At 41.4% G+C, this 22,274-nt stretch overlaps 1 protein-coding gene across 1 annotated transcript in view; it reads left to right on the top strand.

Moving 5' to 3' along the window:
• MACROD2 (mono-ADP ribosylhydrolase 2) overlaps positions 1 to 22,274 on the top strand; it is an 892,593-nt gene that overhangs the window by 787,602 nt on the left and 82,717 nt on the right. The window contains exon 10 of the mRNA XM_009634665.2: positions 19,253 to 19,334. Coding sequence (XP_009632960.2) covers positions 19,253 to 19,334 — 82 coding nt within the window. The remainder of the gene's footprint in view (positions 1 to 19,252; positions 19,335 to 22,274) is intronic.

Consider the following 22,274-nt stretch of genomic DNA (forward strand, 5'->3'; position numbering starts at 1 on the left):
TGGGTTTTGTGGGGAAAAGAGAAAGAGAAGACACGCCACAACAAGAAATCAGTTAAAATGTCTGGCTGCCCTCATGTACCTTTTCCTTTGTTACCATATCTGAGCATTTAGGAAAGTTTTATATTCCTCAGTACTTCTAATCTGGCCTGAACTCATTTCACTTTCTTTCGACATTTGTAAAACACAATTTATTCTTATTTGTTCTTCTTTTCCAATCCGTAACTGTGCTCTTTTTAGTCAAGGCTGAAAGAAGTCTCAGCACAACATCGTAGCTGTTTCTTTCATCAGTCCAGCCCTTCTTCTGGCACACTGTGCTGCCTTTCCAAAAATACAGCGCGATTCTGCTCCCCTTATGTGCATCGAATAGGCCTTCCCTTTGTATGCAGCCTGAGCCCTGTAAACATGGACACTGCGGGAGTTCCTTTAATAAATTAGCTGTTAGCACATTCAAAACTTTTAAACGATAGGGTGTTTTTCTGCAGCGAGGGAGGAATTTTCATCAGATCAGAAGTTGTTCTCATCACGCTGTGAGTTACAGCTCAGGAAACTGCCACCAGTGTTATTAGCAGCCGCTCTGTAGCATGCCAAGGGAACCCGGAGATCAATGCTTAACCCTTATGCTGCCCTGTTTTCCTAATTGGTCAGTCAGATGAGTGCGAGAGGAATCCATACGTCGGCACTGTGCAGCGGATCCAACTATTTTCTCCAATAACGGCGGCCTCAATCCTAGAAATGCGTGCAGTCACAAGGATTATTTTAGCGCAACTACTCTTGGTACTGAGAGTCAGACCCAGAGGTAGGAGATCAGCTTGGATACCCCATATCTGGTTTTATTTCCTTCCCTATATTGCAGGCTTTGCAAAGCAGCTGTAAACAACATGCCTGTTGCATTGGATATGAGGTAGTTGTTGGAAATAGATTCCTGCAGGATTAGAGGTGCAATCACAGTGCCTGACTCCTGAGACTCTTCTGAATAACAAGTCCTCATATTGATTTCCCTTTATGGTGAGAACTGAGGCGATCAGGGGAGATGGATCTAGATAAGCACATTTCTACTTAGACGAGAACTGGTTTGGGTCTGCTGAAAATCCCATTGCTGTGGAAGAGAAAAATCCCCTGTTGCTTTCCAAGCCATTAATCTGTTTGTGATTACTTTATTAAAAATTCCTCCACTGTTTTCGTAACGCTGTCATTTTTAGGGTTAACCACGCAATTATCTGCTGGTATTTTCATTCCCTCTTATTTATTTAAACAATTTGCCATCAAAGACTAAGCGATGCATTTAGATAATGGCCACAGGTAATTGCTTTAACAAGAGAGTCACCAGTGAAATTACTGTTTTAATACCAGCCTGGGATGACCATTCCCTGTTAAACTGTAAGAAAAGCAGTGTCATATTATGGTAAACCTCACCAGTTCCAGAGGAAATCATGTGAATTCCAAGCAGACAGGAGTTTAGCAGCAAAAGTCAGGCAAAACCCACAACTATTTCTTTGTAGAAGATCCAGCTGTGTATTAGGTATAATATGCCTAGGAGTGGTCGCCTCTGTAAATGGAAAACAGGAGGGGGAAACGCTGTGTGCCTGCCTAACCTCTACTCATGCTAATGAGAAAATCCTTGGCCTGTGTTCAGTCAGTGTTGGTGTTTTTCTTGGAAGGCGTGCTGGGAATCCTCTATGGTATATAATGCACAATATCTGCCCAAATGTGGTTTATGAAGTGTTCTGTGTATATCTGTTCTTAGAGATTTGGCATTGTCTGCTGGGCTTGTATAGTCTGTGCCTTTAAAAACAGCCCTCCCCCCCCCAAAAAAAACCCACTAGAAAGCAGAGACCCAAACAGACTCCCAACAAATCAGCATTGGTAATTCAATACCACCATGCCATTCCTTTGCTGTTTAAATAGACAAAAGAAGTAGAAAGGACCCCACAGCTTGAAAGCTGATGCTATTTTGGTCTCTAACAAAAGTCTTTGCTTTGGAAAAGAAAAGATATTTGTTAAACTACTTAAGGAGTTAATTTTCAGGCACTGGAGGCAGAGTTGACATTAAAAAAAAAAAGAAAAAAATAATGTTAAAACACGTGTGGCAAGACACTTTTGTTCTGTCAGGAAATTAAAACAGTAGTTTGTGGATGCTGATGCAGATTCAGCAGCTGAAGAAGAACACGGCCCAAGGGGCAAATCCTCCACCCTGCAAATGAGGGATTATCTTCCAATTTAATGTGAGGTTCTGCCCTTTCCTGTTTGCAGGCTTATGTAGCGAGAATCTGGGGTTTTCTGCTATCTTTTATTATTGATTTCCCAAAATTAGAAGTCTCTTTCTAATAGAGAGAAGGCTTAAAAGCAATCAATAGTGTTTGTCTTGGGAGACAGTAGTTCAAACTGCAGTGGAAGGTGGTGTAATTCACCCTTTCCCTTGTTACTGGTTGTCTCATTTGGGGTAGGACTGCACAACAGCTCCAGGTTTTAGTGTTGTAAATCCCTTCATTATGCACTCACCAAATGTGTTAAAAATAATTTAAAAGTGTTAGTCGGGCATTTCTGACTGTATCTCCCCCCTCCCACACTCATATTCTGCTTGCAAATCACTACAACTTAACTATGTGATTTGTATTGGAAAGATTGTTTTTTTGGTTCATTTCACTTTATTATCTTTCAGCAGAGCTGTGACATCCACTTAGATATCTTTACTGCAATTGTTTCTTGATGAGATCAGATTGCCCACTGCAGCTATATCACAATAACAGTAAGATAAAATCCAGGCCGCCTTGCTTCCTTTTGATGAGCTGGTGTAGCCTGGCTTCACCGGGGGGGGAGGGGGGGGAAGAGATAGAAAAAGAATAGTACATAAAACAATGATAAAAAACATTTTGCAATCAAAATTGCTCTGAATTAAGGCAGATTGAGGCTTTTAAATAAACACAACATGAATAAAAGGGAAGTAGACGGTTCTGAATGTTATGACAGGGTAAAAAAACATAAAAACTCCTAAAAGCAGTGATTTGTAAACTCGTCTCATTTCAACAGAGAGCATGTTGCAGTTCCTCTGATTGAAAATATTTTTAATAGCTACTTTCTGTTGCCAGAACATGTTTAGTGGCAGGCTTTAAAACCTGTCTGTGGCTATACCGTTTACTGTAAAGCCAGCATTTTCTTTTTGAGTTCTACTGATACTCACTGAAGGAATCCTGCCTGCAGCACTTCCCCACTCACCACCTCGAATCATGGACTCTCAAATCAAGCAACACGCACTCACAGGAGTTTGCAACGGGCAATATTCTTTAAGTCATTAACTTTGCAGGTAAACTTAATGGGTCAGGTTGAAACCTCATATGGAAAGTCCCTCAGAGGGCTTCCAAGGCCAAAGGCAGGATCCTCTCAAGATTATTTTGGAATTTTCCTGCCATTTTCCTCTTAGCAAAGGAAGGGTTAGGATAGCGGTAGCTTTTTGAGTGTGAGCTACAGCCAGTTGCTGCTGTGTTGCTCGCTCTGTGCCTGGCAGCTTTGCTGCAGCAGGTCCCCCATAACACTGGCATTATTCCCTAGTGCCGCGTTACAGACTCCAGTGGAAGAGCTCTGCAGGGAAATGAAGCCCAGAAATACAGATCCAAGTGGCAGTATGTCCAGGGGCATGCGATAAGAAAAAGTGCAGCAAAAAAAAAGCTCATTCCCAGAGCTCTTCCTTCTGCTGCTGCTTCAAATCCTCAGAGCCCCTTCTTGGATGTTTCAGGAGAAAATGACCCGCTCTACAAAAAAAATGCCGCCTCCCTTTTCAGCGCAGTAAAGAGATAATATCCATGTGGAGATGCTTATATACAGATAATGGCAGGAGGGATGTGACCCATTGTTCCCTTCCACGGAGGCAGAAGTGTTCAAGGGCCATCACGAAAAGCCTGACCCAAGTCCCCTCATCATCAAAGGAGCCCAACTGAGTTCAGTATGAACAGGTCGGAGCGAGAGCAACCTTGCAAATCATGTCAGGGAGTTTCAACTAGGTCATATGCCTCTGCTTTGGCAGTTGCCTCATTTTGCTGTACTTCTGAAGAACGGATAGCGCGGTCCACATTGTTGCCAACTCTCATGGTATTTGATGTTTTTCTCAAAACCTGAGCTTTGGAGGCATAAAAGATGCAGATTATTTTTTTTTAAGCTATTGCATGTGTGTGCTTTTAATATGTTTTTAGTCTCTGTAGTTGGAAAACACAGATGAAAAGATGACCTGACTTCCTAAAAGCTCAGAAATGACAAGGTAGAAAAGATAGCCACAATCATTAGTTTGTGAAATGCTGTGATTTTTAAGCTGTCGTCATGATTTTGGAAGGTTGAGGATGTAAATATGGTGTTTATGGCAACAGTAGGTTTTCAGTTCTGCAGACAGAATGAGGCATGTAGTAACCGAAAGCTGCGCTAGTCCCATGGAAGCTCAGTCATCCATCACTCCGATGGGATCTCAATTACTAGTAGGTAGAGTCGCCTTCTGAGGAGGAAGATGCCATCTTCGCTCTACAGTAATCGGAAAAGAAAGCATCATCTTGCTGTGTATCAAGAGGCAGTTCAAACCATCATATAACATCCCTTGAAAACTGGCATTTGTAGGAATGTCACATTTCAAATGTTATAGTTATAGGTCTTCCATTATATGTATTATAAATCCACATTTTAGAGGGTTGTAATTTAACTGTATACAGTCATTCTGCTTTGAAACTTGGCATAAAAATCACAGCCCTGGAGCAGATATTTTTATAACAGAAAATACGTGAGAAAATTGATTTGGCTTTTCAGAGATTTAGACGCATTCAAGTTGTCACTCAGCACATTAGGCTTTACAGAAGCGAAATTTGTTGGTGAGTTACCAGGTACAGGAATGTGGAGCTTTGGGTGGGTGTTACATGATCCACAGCAGGTAATAATTTGGTTTTAATAATCATGAATAATGCAAATACAGGGACATGCTGTGTGGATTTTAACCTGGGACTGCTGAACATCGGAGTCAGAAGTTAAATCAGTTGGAGTTGTCTCTGAGATCAGCTTTGCAGATGCTCTGTGAGTACTTGCAGGCAAAGTCAGTGGTAACAAATCTGAATAGAGCTGCTCATCTCTGTAGGCGTTACAGTCAGGTCCTGGCTGTGTAATGGATAAATGTGCCACAAATTACCCTGACTATGATATCAAGGACTCAATGTCCTCTTGGCACTAGAGGTTGCAGAGAGCTGGGAATTGATAGAGTACTGAAAAGAGGTGCCATGTAGACTCATGTCTGTTGTGGGAGTTGGTTGTTTGAGTTGAAGTGGTTTATTTACAACATTTGCATGAGATGTGCTTTTATCCTTTCTTTTGCTCCCCCTCCACTTACGGCAAATGAAAAGGCAGCGGAGACTATTACGTAAGTCTGTAGCTTATTATTGTTGAATAATGTATATATCTGGAATCCTGACTGTACCATACATATTTTTAACACCAAGAATTACTGAACCTGGAGAGCAACTGCATCAAAGCGAGGTGCCAGACAAGAGGCTTTGCTGTTGTAAATTGCTGTAGCCCCCCGGCAGCTACACTGACTTACGCGAGAACCAGCCTGCTCCGTTTACAGCAGCCAACTCTCCTCTGCCCTCCCCGCGTTTTCCCTTTCTCTGTCTAGCTAAAATGAGATAAAGATGTTGCTTTGTGAGTGGGGAAGACTGAGAGCGCACCACGGGGCCAGGCAGAATTAGAGCAGGTGCTGAGCAATGTTTCCAGCAGTTCGGCTCCCTCTTGACAGGCTCGGCGCACCCCTCACTTCTGAGCACAGGGCCCCCCCGGAGCCCAGCTTGGCAGTGGTGCCAAATCGAGTGCTAGTCCTGCAAGGCCACATGATGCTGGGACCCAGTATATGATCTCGCTGTGCTTACCTTATGGATAAGATATGCAGCGGAGCTGCCCCGGAGTGGTTTGTAAACTTACACTGTAAACACTGTAAAATGTTTCATCTCTTCAAAGTCAGTCAGTTCAAATATCCCTCCTTTCTTTATAAAAATCTCTAAATTAGTTTCTGTATTTCAAGTGGTGAAAATATGTCCAAGCTTTACAGATCAATGTTAACCGCATCGGATATTTCCCACTCGTGTTTTTCTTTCCCCATTAGTTCAAGAATAAAAAACGATGCTGAATAAATACTTAGCAGCTATCAAGGGTATAGTGGGGTAATTGTTAAAAGGAGATGGGTGTGTTGTATTACAAAGTTCTTTAAAAACTCTTCTAATCTGAACATCCGGACAGATTTGTAGAAGAGAAATTCTTGGCTAGGTTAATCCCACACAGACTAATTTATATTACGGATAGACGTGTGTTTAAACAAATACAAGGCATGCATAAAATACCTCCTGATTTGTTGTAACAATGATGGAGCATATCACCACCAGGTCAGCCAGGAAGCCAAAGCCTCTGGAAACACAGGGCTGACCTGACCGCAGGTGGTACTCAGGCCAGCTGTAAGTCATCACTGTTCTTGTTAACTAATCAGAACAGGAGAATGGTGAAGTTTTGTTGCTTTCTGGTTATTCTAGACTTAGATTTCCCCCATGAACGTGATCATAGAGAAGCAATTTTGTCAAAGATGGGATAGGCAAGCGTATTTTTTATAAGGCTGATGCAACAGATGTGCTCGTAGGTATAAAAGGTGACCTCATGAAAGCTCTCTGTGCTCTTGCTGGGAAGGAAAGCTCACGGTCGTGGCATCTCTTCAGTCAAAAAGGGTAAGAGGGGAAAAGAAAGCCCAGACGGGGGTGATCAGAGGGGAGGAAACCAGAGCATGGGGAATAGATGATGATGATACCGTCTGGTTCTTATGTAATGCTTTTCACCAGGAGATCACGAAATAATGTGAGAGGTACAGCTTTCACAAAGGTGAAAGGGAATCCCAGTCCTGTGTTACATCCATTAAGCCTGTTGCATCTTGTACAGATCAAAGAGAAGAGGTCAAGTCACAGCCAACACTAGTGAGCCACTACTCTTAAATGTTTTGGGCAAATGAGGAGAATTCAATGAGATGTTTGCTGTCTCGCTATACGACATTAATTACAAAGCTGTGAAGGAACCTTATACCTGATATATACTGTGAAAAACTTGGTAAAGAATGTGTTGCAGAAAATTTCCAGCTGAAACCCGAACAGGACCATTTACAGATGCTTTACTGAACAGAAGTGCCAAATCTTAGGTTAGGTTTTGGCTGTGGACCAAAAATACTTTCCACAAGAGGTGATTATTATGTATGATTCATACAGTGAGTCCACATGAGTAAAAATAATACTGCTTAGCTCTCAGTGTTCAAAGTGCTTTTACATTTTCAAAGTGCTGTGCAAACATTAGTTAATTAATGGCATAAAGTAAGTTACATTTTTGTGCATTTAGCATTGACATTTTGACAATAAATGGTTTTGGAGACTTTATATGCATCAGTGCACTTGAGCAGTTCATATAAATTGTGCTAATGTTCTCAATTGTATTTGAGCAACATCTTAGTAATTTAAATGCCTTTTATCTTATGATGAGCAGATAGATAGAGCGAAGGTTATCTGTAGATAGCAACGTACCATAAATAAGGTATCTTCTTGTCCTTTCTAATAAAACATAAATCTGCGCTTACTCGCCTCTGTGGCTTGTGCGCCATGATCTGCCACGGAAATAAACACCCTGGTAGAATTCAGAAACCACTAAGAGGCATCATTAGCATTCCAGCTGCGGAAACAGAGCTCCATCCAGAAGATGGATTTCGTGGAATTGGTGTACCCAAGGTTAGACATCGGGACTTGGTAAAGTGCTGGAACATCTGCTGGCTATTTTCAGAGAACTGTGAGCCTATTACCATCTATTAAAATTAATTTAAAAGTGATCCCTTAGAGATGAATCTCTTTTTTCCCTTCCCGGTCCTTGTGAAAAATGTTGGCATACAGTTGACATTTATATCCCAGCAGATTTTTTTTTTTTTTTTTCCTAAGCAACATATATTAAAGTTGCAATATCCTCTGTGGAAGACATTTGTCAATTGTATCAGGCTGGCTTAATGACCTTTCACATGAGGACATTTTGGCTGAATCGCATACCAAGCTCACTTGCCAAATCTATAATCACGTCTGCTCTCGAGCATAGATCTTCCTTACTGATCCCAGACTCTCACAGGTGCAAATATCCCAAAAGCAGGCTCTAAACTGCAGCCGTTCCCCACGTTGACCCAGCCACCGGCTCAAGTTCTTGAGTTCTTGGGGAATAAGTATTTTACATCAAAATTTCTTGTCTCGCTTCTCATTGTTCCTCCTAATCTCCCTTCTGAGTAGCAAGAAATGCTGCAGAGGTTGCATTTAGATCATACAGACTTCTGACTTGGTTTCTTTTGGGATGCTGGGAGTCAACCATTGCAAAATCTTCTGAAAATAACTCCTCACTCTACAGTCATTCTTATTTAACAAAAAACACACGTTATTTTGCCATACCTACCTGTCTCAGGCATGAATAGGGTGTAATTGTGACTGTAAGAAGTGACTTTCTGCAAAAAGAAGAAAGAACTTTTGTGTATGAAGGAGATAAATAGACTTTTTTTTTTTAAATTACATATACTTTACTGGCATCTATCTGACAGGCAGAAATCAAATGATCCTGAGTTGATCTCCTTTTTGGAAGAGACGCCAGAGTAAGCATCCTGGGAATGGACGTGTTTTTCTAGCAGTACTGGAAACTTAATAGCTTCCTCTTCTGCTGGTTCTGTCTTTTTCTGATGGCAAAAAAGATTATCTCTAACATTAGAATGAGACACATACAGTATTTGAGAAAAATCAGCCTTTGTCCTTTAAAAATGGTCTTTAATAGCTTGCATTAATGAGTTTAATTTGATCTATAAATGACAGATAACTTAATCGTAAAACACTTTCTTCAAGGGGAGAGATAAGGTAATATTTACATAAATGAGATTCAGTCCAGGTTTCAGTATGAGCAATGGTTTCAGAGCTGTTTCAAGTTATGCAGTAGCCTATATTCTTGGGAAAGCAATTTTTTTTTTTTTGAAGGGCTCTTTTTTTATCTACAACAAACTTTTTGAGTAAGACTTCTGCAAACTCTATGTATATATTGTTCCTTTATAAGATGGGTAGCAGGTATGTTACCCCTTCACTTTGCTTCCACTATAGGAGTTCTAATCCTCTCAATGGGGAGTAATTATTAACTTTCCACACCAGTGTTATCTCTACCTATGTTCTCCAACGAATAGAGAATACAGGGAGGTGCTGGGGAGGAGAATTTGCAATACATTGCAGGCAATCCCAATAGTGCTGCTAGTACTGGTTAAGTGAGCACTCTTCATCCCTCAAAGTGCAGTTTTTTATGCCACTTGTTGAATTTTTGGAAACCTAGCTGTAGTTCGGGCAAACTTGCTGTCCAAAGTGTTGCTGTTGTCTTCCCACCAGGGTGGGAAACGTTTAGCTGCACTGATCCAAAACTCCTTTGAAGTCAATGGGTTTTGGATGAAGAGTAACTAATGTGAATGTTAATGTTGGATGAAGGTGAGAATGATTAAACAAGCAATAGCAAACTAGGGAAATGGCCAGTGCAAGCTTCCTTCAGGGACCACTCTCAATTGCATTGGGTTTGGTGGACTTCTACATCAAATCATGTATTTTGCAAAGCTTTCTAAGGTGAAACCTTCCAGGTGTTAGGTTGTGGGTATAATTTTGTACATGGGGTCATCTGGCCTCTTTTGATGGAAATACTTAAATAAGTTGAATTTTAAACCAACTTTGTAAGACCAAGACAGAATTTTTTCCTCTGTCAGTAATTTAGAAAATAACATGAAAAGCACAAGTGACAGTACAAGTCGACAGTTGTAAAGTACCCTCGAGGTTGAGGGTAAAGCCTTTGCTTGACCTCAGTGAGAAAATTGTTGCTGAGTTTATCATGCCTGTAAATTTACTCTGCCTGTAGCAGTGCACTAAAAAAGTTGTTTAAGCCATCATCTGCTGCTTCTAGGAACTGTTTCTTCTGCTCTTTTTCTGCAGCTCAAATATTTATTGCGCATCCTCAGGAACCTGCTCAGGGCTTCTCAGCAGCAGAGCCAGAAACAAATGTTTCTGTGCCAGCCACGAGACGGCAGCATGCAGGAGACAGAGCTGTTGGGATTGACAGACATGTGCTTCCCACCGGTCATGGACCTGGTGACTCCTCATAATGTCTGGAAGCCACTGCCATCCCCTGCCACAGCAGCACAGCAGCGGGGAGCTTTGTTTTACAGGGCGTGAATCCACACTGCTCTCCCGGCTGGTTCCCAGCCTCAGGACGCTCTGCTTCCTCCTGAAGCTAGCTCTAGCAGCCAAACCTAAATTACTTGTACCTGTCTGAAGCGGGGTAGGAGGTACCATCTCTTGGTCTCTCTGTGTGGTCTTAAAACCTGAAGCTGTTTTTTTATTCACAGTTGTGCAGTAGCCGCAAAGATGATGGCAGAGGAGATTATGTTTCTGTTTTCAAGCTTATTCTTTTTTCTTGAATGGTAGACTCTGAGCAAGTAGTGCTGTGATTCTCCTGCTGGCCCTGGGAAGGAGTGGAAATTGTATTGGTAGATATTACCACAAAACTGGTAAAAACATCAAGAATTCAAGAATTTTCCAAAGTGACACCTCAGCCTTAGGGGATCCAGCAAAGAGCTTTTGGAGTTAGTGGAACACAGCATCTTCTGGGAATTAGTGTACCACAGATTGGCTGCCCAAACAGGCTTGGGACGCTCGTAATCATTGGGAACTTTGGGGTATTTAATTCCAAATTGTACTAAAAAGATACTGAAAAATTTATGTCGTAAGGTAAAAGGTGGTGCAAAAAGTTGGCATGTGGGACTACAACGCCCTGCTTGATTGTACACCACAATACCGTCTTATTCAGCGGAGATCCACAATGAGGATATAATGATAACTTTAAGTAAGCTGATGATTTATCTCCTCAAAAACGCATGGTTGTTGTAAAACTGCCTATCAGATATTTTCCGAGTACTATCCTTCACAAGCCCTTATTTAATGCAGTTATATTTGCATGCATACCCTCTCTTCACATTTGCCATTTGTCACTGAGATAGCAAATTACATTCATCAGAATCCATTCATTCCCCCAGTTTCGCTGAATACAGGATTATCTTGGCTGTGTCAGCTGCCCTATGACTGGTAACTGTGAAAAATGGAGGTCGCCTTCAGATATTCCAAACATGTATCTTCAAAGGACAGTAGGTATTAAGCTGGAAAAGATTAATGGGCTTTATGTCATCGTGTTTGTGTGGCATAAAAATGAATTGTGCAGATTGATGGATATCTTGGTAAAAAAAATGCATTTTTAAACTACTCTCTTGCCCCTTTCCTGACAAGTTGCAGTGACCATCAAAAGAAATATACTGAGGCGTTGCCTTAAATCCTAGGCTGATTTTACAGGTTTTTTCACCTTTAGGAAACTGAAAAACTTTTAGTTGTTGAGCAAAAAACCACTTGTGGACTGTTAACTGCTGGTTATTTTATAGTCTCTCTGCATTTATATTAGCACCACAGGACTATCATGTCCTATTTGTCATATAATCGTGCGATATAGAAGTAACTGGGACGCATACAATTTTGTTGCATTTGTAAATTCCTCAGAAAATGTTGTCATAATTTCCTACTTCAGATCCAGATTGCTGCTTTAGGGCAGCCATTCTGCTTGTCTGGCAGGTGTTCCATTCATACAAAAAAGTAACAGCTCGGCACAAAGAAGTACTGGGTCCAAAAGGGAAAGCTCTACCTGTCCTTGAATAATATGCTGTATTAAAAAGGTATTGAAAGCACAAGGTGGATTCTCTCAAGGAGAATAAGTAACCTTTAAAAAACAACCAATGTATTAGGGGAAAAGAGTTATCATTATTGATTCTCGCAATACATGGGTACATTGAAAGGATGTGCCAGAGGAGAACTGGTGGTGTGCAGTGAAGCTTGCAAACGTTGCTTGTGACCATTGATAGGATTTTTTTTTTTTTTTTTTTTCCTGTAGCATCTTTGCTTGAAAGAGATCAGGAGGCAAAATCCCAGGGTCCTGGTCTAGTTCTGCTGCTCTTGTTCTCTGTGACCTTGGGCACATCAAATCTCCACCTGGAGCCAGAGATCTATCAGAACTATCACAAAACTGTAATGCTGACCTGTGTTTGAGATCTGTGGGTAAAAGTACTTCTCCACTGGAAAGTATTACGGTTTTTAATGCGTTTCAGTAATACAGAGCTAGGCTTATTCCATAGCGATAACTGCAGCGGTGTGTCTGGCAGCCATGTGGTACAGGGAGTGATTTGCCCTCATCTGTTGAATACAAGCAGAGCTGTAGGAACAAGCGCGATAGGGAGAGACGTTCTGACTGTGTTTTAGATTTATCTGGAGTTTAATTGTGAAGTGTGTCGCTACTGCATTTTGTTTTGCAGCAATCCCTGCCTCTAAAGCCTTATGTACTGTTCATTTGGGATGTTGTTTGTGTTAATATTTTAAACTTGTAATAAATTTCTGGTGGTTTTTTTGTTGTGTGTTTGGGTTTTGTTTTTGTTTTTTTTAAATTGCCTTTGGACTTTTAATTATCTTTCACTTCAAGCAAAGTATGCTTTCCATCATGAAGTAGGATATTAAAGCACTAATAATAACTCTTGGTTTCTGTTTTTTAACTTCAGTAAGACCACCATATAAAACATCCCACTCTATTTGTGATAAGCATAAATCATTTTATAATTCATGTGGTTTGTATTATTTTTTCTTTCAATGACTGCCTAAGTAATATGATGGTTAAAGTAGGAGTTGCTTCTTCACAGCCAGTCCTCAACGGGTATTTGCTCTTGATGTGATATAAAGCTCCATTAATACCATTACTTGCAGGAGGTTTCCAGTAATGTGGATTCTTATTTAGATTTTTGCTTTGGATTCAAAGAGTCTCAGAACTCAAATCCACAAAGATCCGAGAGCTTTGTCCCGAGAGAGTACATCTCTCCCGCCACCAGCAGGACTGAAGGACGACCTAGAGATTGCCCGTTTGCCTGAAGTTGGGTTCATTGGGGTGCCTGCAAGCCCAAGTAAATGGGGCTGTGTATTGGCTCAGGTCTGCAGTGGATTTGAAGCTGGACCAAGTGCAAAGATCTTAAAGCTGGGTGAATTGCTTTGTGAACATCATCACACAGTTCATTGATTGTCAAATTCACCGTATCACCAGTCTGACACCTCTGACCCTGCTTAAATCTTGTTATGAGGATGGAAGTGGCGCCGAAGCTTTGTATTTGCCATAAATACTTGACTGAAGTTCTTTTTGAGAGTAATTCTGCAATTATAGACCACGATGTCATGCTGAAAGGAGCAGACAGTCAGCTAGGCTCTATGCTTTAATGGTTTCTGTGAAATTAGTAATAATACCAGGAGGCTGGATTTTAATTTACAGTGCTATGAAATGAGTAGTTTTTATAGGGCCTGAAGCATTCACCTTTGGAAGGAGTGTGTGAAAACTTCTGGCTTTGGCCACAGCTCATTTCCAAGTGGGATGCAGTCCTCTCTGCTCTTTCCTTTCCGTCAGGCAGACTGCTGTCTGGACAGCTGGCCAGATGTGCATGGTGCTCAGGAAAGGCAGCACCTCTGGCAAAGCAAATCACAACTGCTGCAAGGGATATGGCAGATGCCTATGTTATTTTACAAAGCTGGTATTTCCATCTGTTAGTTGGTTGCAATATGATTACCAGAGGATCAGATAGGGCAGAGGGTAGGCTGAAGGGGAGACTGCAAGCATCAAGAGCGTCATTTGCCAGTACTTTAAGAGGGCAGAAACAGACATCGGTCTCTTTGAAGCGCCTCTGCATATAGCCAATTCAATGTGTCAGCTCGGTCCTGGACAGGGAGGAACTCTGTCAGAAAACTAGAAAAGAGAGAGATGGAAAATGAGGTCCCTGAAGATAAGCAAGAGGGGAGAGATGTGGCAAACTGGCTCCCTGCCACAGAAATAGAAGAAATTTTACACAGTGCACAGGGACCAGCCACTCGTAGCCTGCTTCTGTGGTGCATCAAAATCTTTTCCTCCTTATTCTTTGCTTCCCACAACTGAGATTTTGATTCCGCTAGAGCCTACTTTGGAAACCTGACTTAGGTGGCTTTGTTCCCACTGGTCTCCATAAGGGAAGTCTTGTCGGGCAATGAAAGCCAACAGGGCTGCCCAAGCAGCCACAGTCTGAACAGAGGGAAAATGTGGGCTTGCGGCATGGCTGAAGGTTCAAGGCTTCTTCCTTACAGGCACTGTAGTCAAGGAGTCTTAATGGGTACAGGCAGCTCTGAACTGTGACTGTTAAGGATGTGTTTGAGAAAGTATCTGAAGATTTAGATAATGAAATCTGAATATCAGAAGAACTTTAATTCTTAAGGAGGCAAATGTTATTTCTGGCGTTACGGAGTATAGGCACCGATCCAAGCATGCTGTAGTCAATAAAAAGCCTCCGTTTGGCTTCACTGAGTTTTAAATTAATTCCACAAAATGTTTGATAAACTAAAAATGTTACAGCAAATTTCTGGTGTTCACCGTCGCCTTATGACAATAGGTCCTGGTGGGATCAGGCAGGGGCGTTTCACTGAAGGGATTTGCTACACGTACAAAGAGCAGAAAGCTGCTTCATTCTCTGTGTTGTCTGTTAGCATTAATTTGATTTGGGATTGGGAAACGTTTTTTACAAGTTAGCATTGTTTTTCTATTGTGTATTTTCTGGTAAGATTTAAATTACGATGAAACTTTTTGTTGCATATAATAAAAAGGAGTCACTGCCTGCTGGGTAAATGTCTTGGTACTGGGGATACGCATGAAATACTTGGGAGTGCTGAAATGCAGCTGGGGTTTTTTTCGTTGCAAGTTGTTATTTTATTAGGACGCAAGGTGGCAATGACATGGAAACGCTCATTAGATAAAATAGTCTCGAATGTCTTTTGATCACTTTTCTGCTTTATATCTGTGCTTGATATATACAGCTTGGCACCTGGATATGCATACAGTTATCCGTATGACAACATTTGGCACATCCTGTGGACTGTGCACGGCAATACCTCTTTGTAGTGATGTATAAGTGCATGACTAAATATTACTTGTCCCCTAAACAGATAGGGAAATTAAGTCAGAGGAATTGGACAACCTACCAGAGGCCACAGCAAAAGAGCTGAGAGCAAAACAGTGAGATTTTCGATCCTAAAATATATATAGGTACAGCTGTAGAGTATAAACCACTCCTATATCAGTGGCTGCACTCACAGATGTGTACATACACATGCAGTGTCCTCCCCCATGCTGCAATAGAGGGAAGGGTCCTTTAGGGAACTTGGTGTGTGCTTTTAGTTTGCTGGGAAGGCAGGGCTTTTTTCCTTCTCAACAAATCCTTGAAAAAGGGTGTCAGGTTGCCAGAAAGCATCAGCAGACTTTGTTTTATTGTGGCTTTGGATGTGGCGAGGTTTGTGGTCATTTCTCTAAGTGGTGCATGTCCATCTTCTTGCTCCATTTGCCTTCTGTGGGCAGAGCTGTCTCTGGTCGGCGGTGCTGTGTGTCAGTGGACCTCGGCAGCCGGGGAGGAGCGCGGCTCCCGGCTCTGCTGTGTGGTTAGTGGGACCCTCGGCAGCTTTTCATCATTTCCGTGCTGTGATGATGGAGCCGCCCGTGAGCACCCGCCTGCCCCAGCTTCCCGTGGAGCAATTCTAGACTATTAGTGGTCTATGAGCGAACTAACCCACCAATAAACTTAAAACTCACTAGATGCCAAGTGGTCTCAAATTCACTAGGAAAAAACTAACAAACCAACCAACCCCCACTGAACAAAAAACAGGAGGAAATATTTTTGCTGGCTTCTTTATATTAAGATTAATGCTGCTGCTACTGAGACCAACAGTGCTTTTATACCCAGTGGAGGGGTTTTCAGTTGTGTCCTTGTAAAATCCTGGCATTAATGACTGACTCTGGGTCTGTTCCACTGCAAAACAGCCTGACCCCCATGAGCCACACAGAGCCCCAGAAGTTTACCGATCCTTATCAGCTGCAGCCAACAAAACTACCAGGAAGGTACCCCCTCAAAATTAAATGGAGCCCAGCGAGGAGAGCAGGGCCCAAGAAAAAAAGAAAAATATTAAAAAGAAAAATCAATGTACTTGCAGCCTTGAGCTGTGAAGCTGCCTACTAAGTGAACAGCTCATGCAATTTAACTCACTTCTTCCTGTGTTGCGGTGCTCTTAATTTTGGGGTCCTTTGATCCACCTATTCATAGCTGTGAAGCGAGCAGAATTTAATCAGGCTCTGACAGGGGATGGTTGATTTTAATACCGGCCTCCAAAAAAGAGCTGTCAATCAAGGATGAGCTCTGATGCCTTTGACTTGCAGCTCCTTTAAACTTCTGCTGCAGTTGAGTGGTGCTTGGTCGGCTGTGGAGGAACCAGGCACCTACAAAAGGCACCAGGGGCTCCTTGGGCACGCTTGGGGGGAGTCCCTGGGGACTGCTCCCCGCCCTCTATAAAGGGGCGGCATGAAATGTCTAATCAAGTTGGCATTTCCTAGCCACATGAGAGGAGAGCTTTCCTCTTTGAATAAGGAGCAGCTTTCATAAGTGTGCATCCCAAAAGGCCTGCTGAGCTTTTGTGAGCCAGCAGGCAAGGCAGGTTTGGAGTCACTTGGATTAAACCTTTCCTTATTGTAGCTGGAACGGGAACAGTGAGGACAAGGGGTTATTTTCCATACCTAATTTTGAGTTATTTTAGCTGGGGATGTTAGATAAAATAGTCAATGACTGGCAGGATGATAGAATATGGTTTAATTTCAGATTTACTATCTGCCAACACATGCCATTCAATCAGATAAACACAGGATTTCAGCTGTCATCACAATATCTTATGCATACTTAAAAATAGAGCACTTTTTCTCACACCAAGAAGAAATTGAACAGGTTTATATATAGGAAGTATACAGTCAGCAGGCTAGGAATTTTGAAATAGTCTGCCGTTTCTAGAGAGATTCCCTATCTTTAAATTAAGGAATTATATTAGAAGTAGTAGAAATTCTCAGGATTGCAGAAGTTTTATCATTGTCAACTGCACAGAATAAATAAAAGTAAAGGGAACACCTTGAGAAGTTGAACTGTATAAAATGAAGGAAACGCCTGTAGTAGTTACAGCAGAGGATATGAGACTATATAGAGAGCAGGATGACTCAGAACTTCACTGCGTGGGAATGTGATCCCTCCTCTGGTTTATAAGTTTCCATCCTTGCTCTTTTGTCTGTCCTGGTTCATATATTGGGCCTATCACTGTAATGCGTGAATATCTGCTTCGCTCAGGAGGCGGAGATAGAAGATGACAATCTAGCATCACCCCAGCACTATCTGAAACCACTTTTCACAATAAATGTAATTTAAGCATGTACTGTCTAAAGCTTCCTTCTTGAAAACACACTCCTTTACTTAGGTGGAAACTCTCACATAGGTGAAATGTGGCACCGCTTGCCACCGGTGCTTTACATCACAAATTTGTGACTGCACAGATGAGTATGGCTTTTTGGGTTGAGCACTTAACCACTATTTGGGTTCTTTATTATATCGCTTGTGAAGAGCAGCCGATGACACAGTCCAGCATATTTTTAAGGTCTAGCCTGGTTTGTTTACGAGGGATGCGCAGAACAGCTTGTTTCTGTGAACATCGTATGAACAGACAGCAACAGGCAGTTTTCTTGCTCACAAATCTGCTGATATGCTTCCCTGGCAAGCCACGTCCGACCAAGCTCTGCCCTGCTGCTTTCTCTCCCGCTCACCAATCTCTTTCTTCCTCAACGCCCACATAAGCCGTACCTTCAGTCTTGTATTTCCTACCTTGTTTGCTCTTTCAGGTTTTGTAGTCAGCTTTGATTCAGAGATGTCTTTGTTAGCAACTGCTAGCATTTTCCAGCATAACTGATTATTGCCTGTTCTCGTTCCCTTCTGTATTCTACCAGGCTGCTCCAAAGCGAGCTCTAAAATGATGTCCTGAGCTGCTCAGCATAATGGTGTCTTTGAAGCCAAGACTTGTACTCTGCTTCGAAGAGTAGCTCTAGCAAAAGGATAGCATTCTCTACCGAAGATAAGGGAAAGAAGGCATTTTTTTGAGAGCGTTCCTCCCGCCGGTTTCCCTGCAGGGGGGAGGCTGGTGCTTTTTCTAGTGTGTGTGCAAAGGCACTCTTGAGGAACTGTGCTACGACAGATCGGCTTATTGCCCATGGAGGCGTGAGGGTAGCATAATGCCAGCCAAGATGCTGAATTTCCTATTGCTTGGGCTTCATCCCTTTCTGGTTAAGCTCTTCAGAGAAAAACTTGATTATTGGGTTGCCGGTCCTTCAGCTCAGCTGTGGGAGGGTCTTTGTGACTTCCACAGCTCCCTCTCGGAGCTGGGTTTTGGCTGCAGAGGCAATTTGTGCTGGGCTATGCAAACAGATAAAACAATGAAACAGCAAGGCTAGAAAGAAGCCCAGTGTAGGTGGCTTTCAATCTTAAAGGCCTTGGAATTCTATTTGTTTTTTATTTTGTTTGGCACTTTTTTTGGTCTCTTTTCTAAAAGCCTTTCACATACAATGATCTTCCAAACAATTTATTTGAAAATATTGGTGGGTGGCGCATACATTATGGGCTGTGGTTTCATTGATATGCTCAGCCTCTCTAAATAGATGGCATATTAAATGTTTTATTTACCCCGTGTGCTACCTGTCATCTAATCAGCTTTTGTTTTTGCTGCATTCTGCTTGTATTATAGCAGGAGTAAGTGGTTTCATGTAAATTAAAACCGCATGAAACCTTTTAAAGCCATTTTAAAATACTAAATGGTTTTGCAAATAGGTTTGTCGGACAAGGATTGGAAAAAGAGCTCTTTGCTTTTACACATTTACTGTTTTGTATGCTTATTAGAAGCCCCCCATGTGACTCTTTCATCCAACATTGCATCCCAGTACTCATTTAGAATGCCAAAAGTCATTTATACTGTGCTCAAGAGTGGTTTGCATAAACAGGAGGCAGTTAACAAAGACTACAGTTGTGAGCTGCAATTGCAAATGTTATTTTATAAATTACAACACAGATACACAATAAAGTCAAAACATGCGTCCCTGTGATGTTTTCTTGCTTGCCTGGAGCATAAAAGCATGTTGGCTTAAAAGTTTCTTTGCTTTTATTAACTATTATTGCCAATGTTTATGGTTGCCATCGTTTCACTGTGAATAATTTTGTTTCTTACAGGTGGATCGTATCATCTTTTGCGTCTTTTTGGAGGTTGACTACAAAATTTTCAAGAAGAAAATGGGCGAGTTTTTCCCTCTAGGTATGTGCAGTAATCAAGTGCCATCTATCTCTAAAAAATGATGCAGCAAAAAGACAACAGTTGGCGTCCTTTCTTCTTTCCCTGTCTAAGCCAAATACTAAAATTCAAACTTTCTTTAAAGATCAGCCACACATAGAGGCTCTGATCCTGGACAAATGCAGACATTTAAAATTTGTGAACCAGTAAAACTACTTGTGATACTGCTTTTGCAAAGCCAAGGCCTGCTTTTGTATACTCAGTACAGCTAGTTTCTTCATTCTCTGCTGTATCCGTATCTCCTTCTGAAACCTGGTGCGTGACACTGGTTGTCTGGACTCTGAGAAGAAAAAGATTTGCACTAATATATGTAGCTCCTAGTGTATATTGCTTTTCCATGCACTTTGTACGTGCTTTGCTCTTTCATTAACGATGCTGGTAGGGTTTCTCCGGGTCTGAAAAGATACCGCAGGGGTTAGAGCCCAACTGCGTCTGAATGAGAACTTTAAACCTGAGCTGTCCCTGTGCAAGAATGAATGGGAGAAAGATGGCTCTCGCCGGAGCACTTGGGAAATGTTAGCCATTCATCTTATGTTTCACACAGGAGGTTACTTTCTAGAATTTAAGAAAACCTGGTGGATAGTAAATTTGTTAATCCCTCTACCCCACATATGCCTGTGATTTATTTTTATCATATATCATTAGAAATCTGTTCCTTTTTTTTTTATCAACCCTAACCTTCTTCCATTTTATTTTGTTTTTTATGACATCAGTCCTACTGTATGTGACAAGATTCAGATTTTAGTATTTTATTTTATTACCTATTTCAGAAGTGGCAGTCACTTAAATACTCCCCATGCTGTCTGGTGGAAAGGGCCTTTGAGTAATAGGAAGCAGAGCTTTGGTGTGTTGTGTGTCTCCATTAATTCTACAGGACTGTGTTGTCACAGTAGCCACAGCAGTTTTTTTCCTTTTGCTTTGGCTGGTAGTATGGAAATTGTGATGTTTCTGTCTCATCTCACTAGAACAAAGCTCTTTGTAGATGACTTTGTAATCTCCAGTTTGCAATGATTGGCAGCTGAAACTTAAAGACCTATTGAATAATTCAGGTAGCATAGAATGGTGTCTAACTGCTTAATAATATTTTTGTCTGGAGCACATTGAACATGCATTTCAAAGACTGTATTCATGTCTAATCCATTCATTGTGTGATTATTTTTTTTTTGCCAGCGTACCCCAACACATAGGATAAAGTAGCAGTACCCTGCCAGTTGTGGCTGGCTCTGTCCCTGTCCTTCAGATTAAGCTAGAGTAGACTACAGTGTCAATTTGTCAACAAATTAGAGTATTAATACTCAACTTCATCATTAAGATCTTTGAAATAACACATTAAAGCCTGGTGATGGTGTTATAAATGTAAAGCCCACTTGACTTTGAAAGCCTGAGAGACAAGAAGATGCTTCAGAGCTGAAGCATGGCAAGCCCAAAGGGGAAAAGAGAGGAAGATGGGAGATGTATTTCTTTTTTTGGGTTTTCAAAACCTGACATTGTTGAACTCCTGTCTATAGAGAACCTATGTGGTCAGGTGTCATGTCATATGAAGACTTATTATTGCATTACACCACATTATATAGATGATTAGCTGTACCATAGTTTTAAAAGTATGATTATTCTCATGCATGGAAATTTTTTACAATTTTTTTGCTTGAACTGAAACTGGGATTTTGGTATGTGACCACAGAGAGGTGGTCATGATGGGGACCCTCTAAGGTGCAGCAAATCCAGTGGTTTGCAGGTATGTGACTATGCAAAAGGTTGATCCAAAGCTTCGTAGACAGCTGCCAGAGAAAGATGTTTTAGTTCTCAGCAGCCACAATTTAGTATAGATTGCTAAAAGATCTTATGACCCATTTTCAGAGGCTCCCCACTGCAATTTTCTCTAATGATTCTGAATACCAGTTTTGATATGCCTTAATGAGGTTGGTTTCCAGAAAGTCCTGAGCACCTACTGGCCAGTGGGCTGGAGCTTTAAAAGGAACCAGTTTAGCATTTAAAACTTTATCCCTGACTCAGTGAAGGATTTCCTGTGGTTAGGTCAGTAGTCGGTGATTTGGGAGATCTGATTTTAATGTCTTGTATCACCACGGACATTTGGTATGCCTTTGTAGGAGCCACTTAGATCCTCAACTTGTGAGGAGAGAGGGAGGGGCAGGAAAGATACATGTGACCCAAATGACTCTCCATTAGTGTCCCTGGAGAAATGATCAGTATCTAGGTCTCTGTCTTGGAGGGTGCCCTGATGATTAACGTACAGTCTCAAGCTTTCTTTACTGTCTTGAATTGGCACTTTTCTGTAGGGTACAACCGCTTCAACAGATGTCAGCTGAAGTCATCCCTGTCCTAAATTGTCTATAGCCTACTGGTGAGAACATCGGCTGAAGGTCTGGATGGTGATCACTAGATGACCATCATGTCTGCTATTTGTTCCTTTCTTTCTGGTCTCTTGCGAATTGCCATCTACGTTTAACAGAGTAGACTTGGTTATCAGCAGACTCTCCTACTATAGGCTTATTCCATCTCTCTGCAGGACTGGTTTCTTGTACAGAGAACGGAGTCAACATGGATCTGTGTCAAGGAATTAGCAACTGTTTCCACCTTTGGCAATAAATTCCTGATATTTAGATTGTGGAAGGAATTGCCAAAACTCTGGTGGTTTTGGTTTTGGTTTTAAGTGAATCTATTAATGTAGTGAAAATGAAACTCTTTAAGGATAGACTCACCCTAGATTTAAATTGATAGGATACTATCTGAACACTCAGAGGAGAGACTAACAATGAGATATTACTTTAACCTTAAAGAAAAAACATCAAGACATTTTTAAAGTGTGTCTTGCATTCAGAAATGTTATGAAATAGATCTACTTTAATAGATGTGGACAAAAATGCTTAGAAAGAAGAATGTATT

This window comes from Egretta garzetta, unplaced genomic scaffold (assembly GCF_000687185.1).
Source record: "Egretta garzetta isolate BGI_Z169 unplaced genomic scaffold, ASM68718v1 scaffold252, whole genome shotgun sequence".
Taxonomy (NCBI): Eukaryota; Metazoa; Chordata; class Aves; order Pelecaniformes; family Ardeidae; genus Egretta; species Egretta garzetta.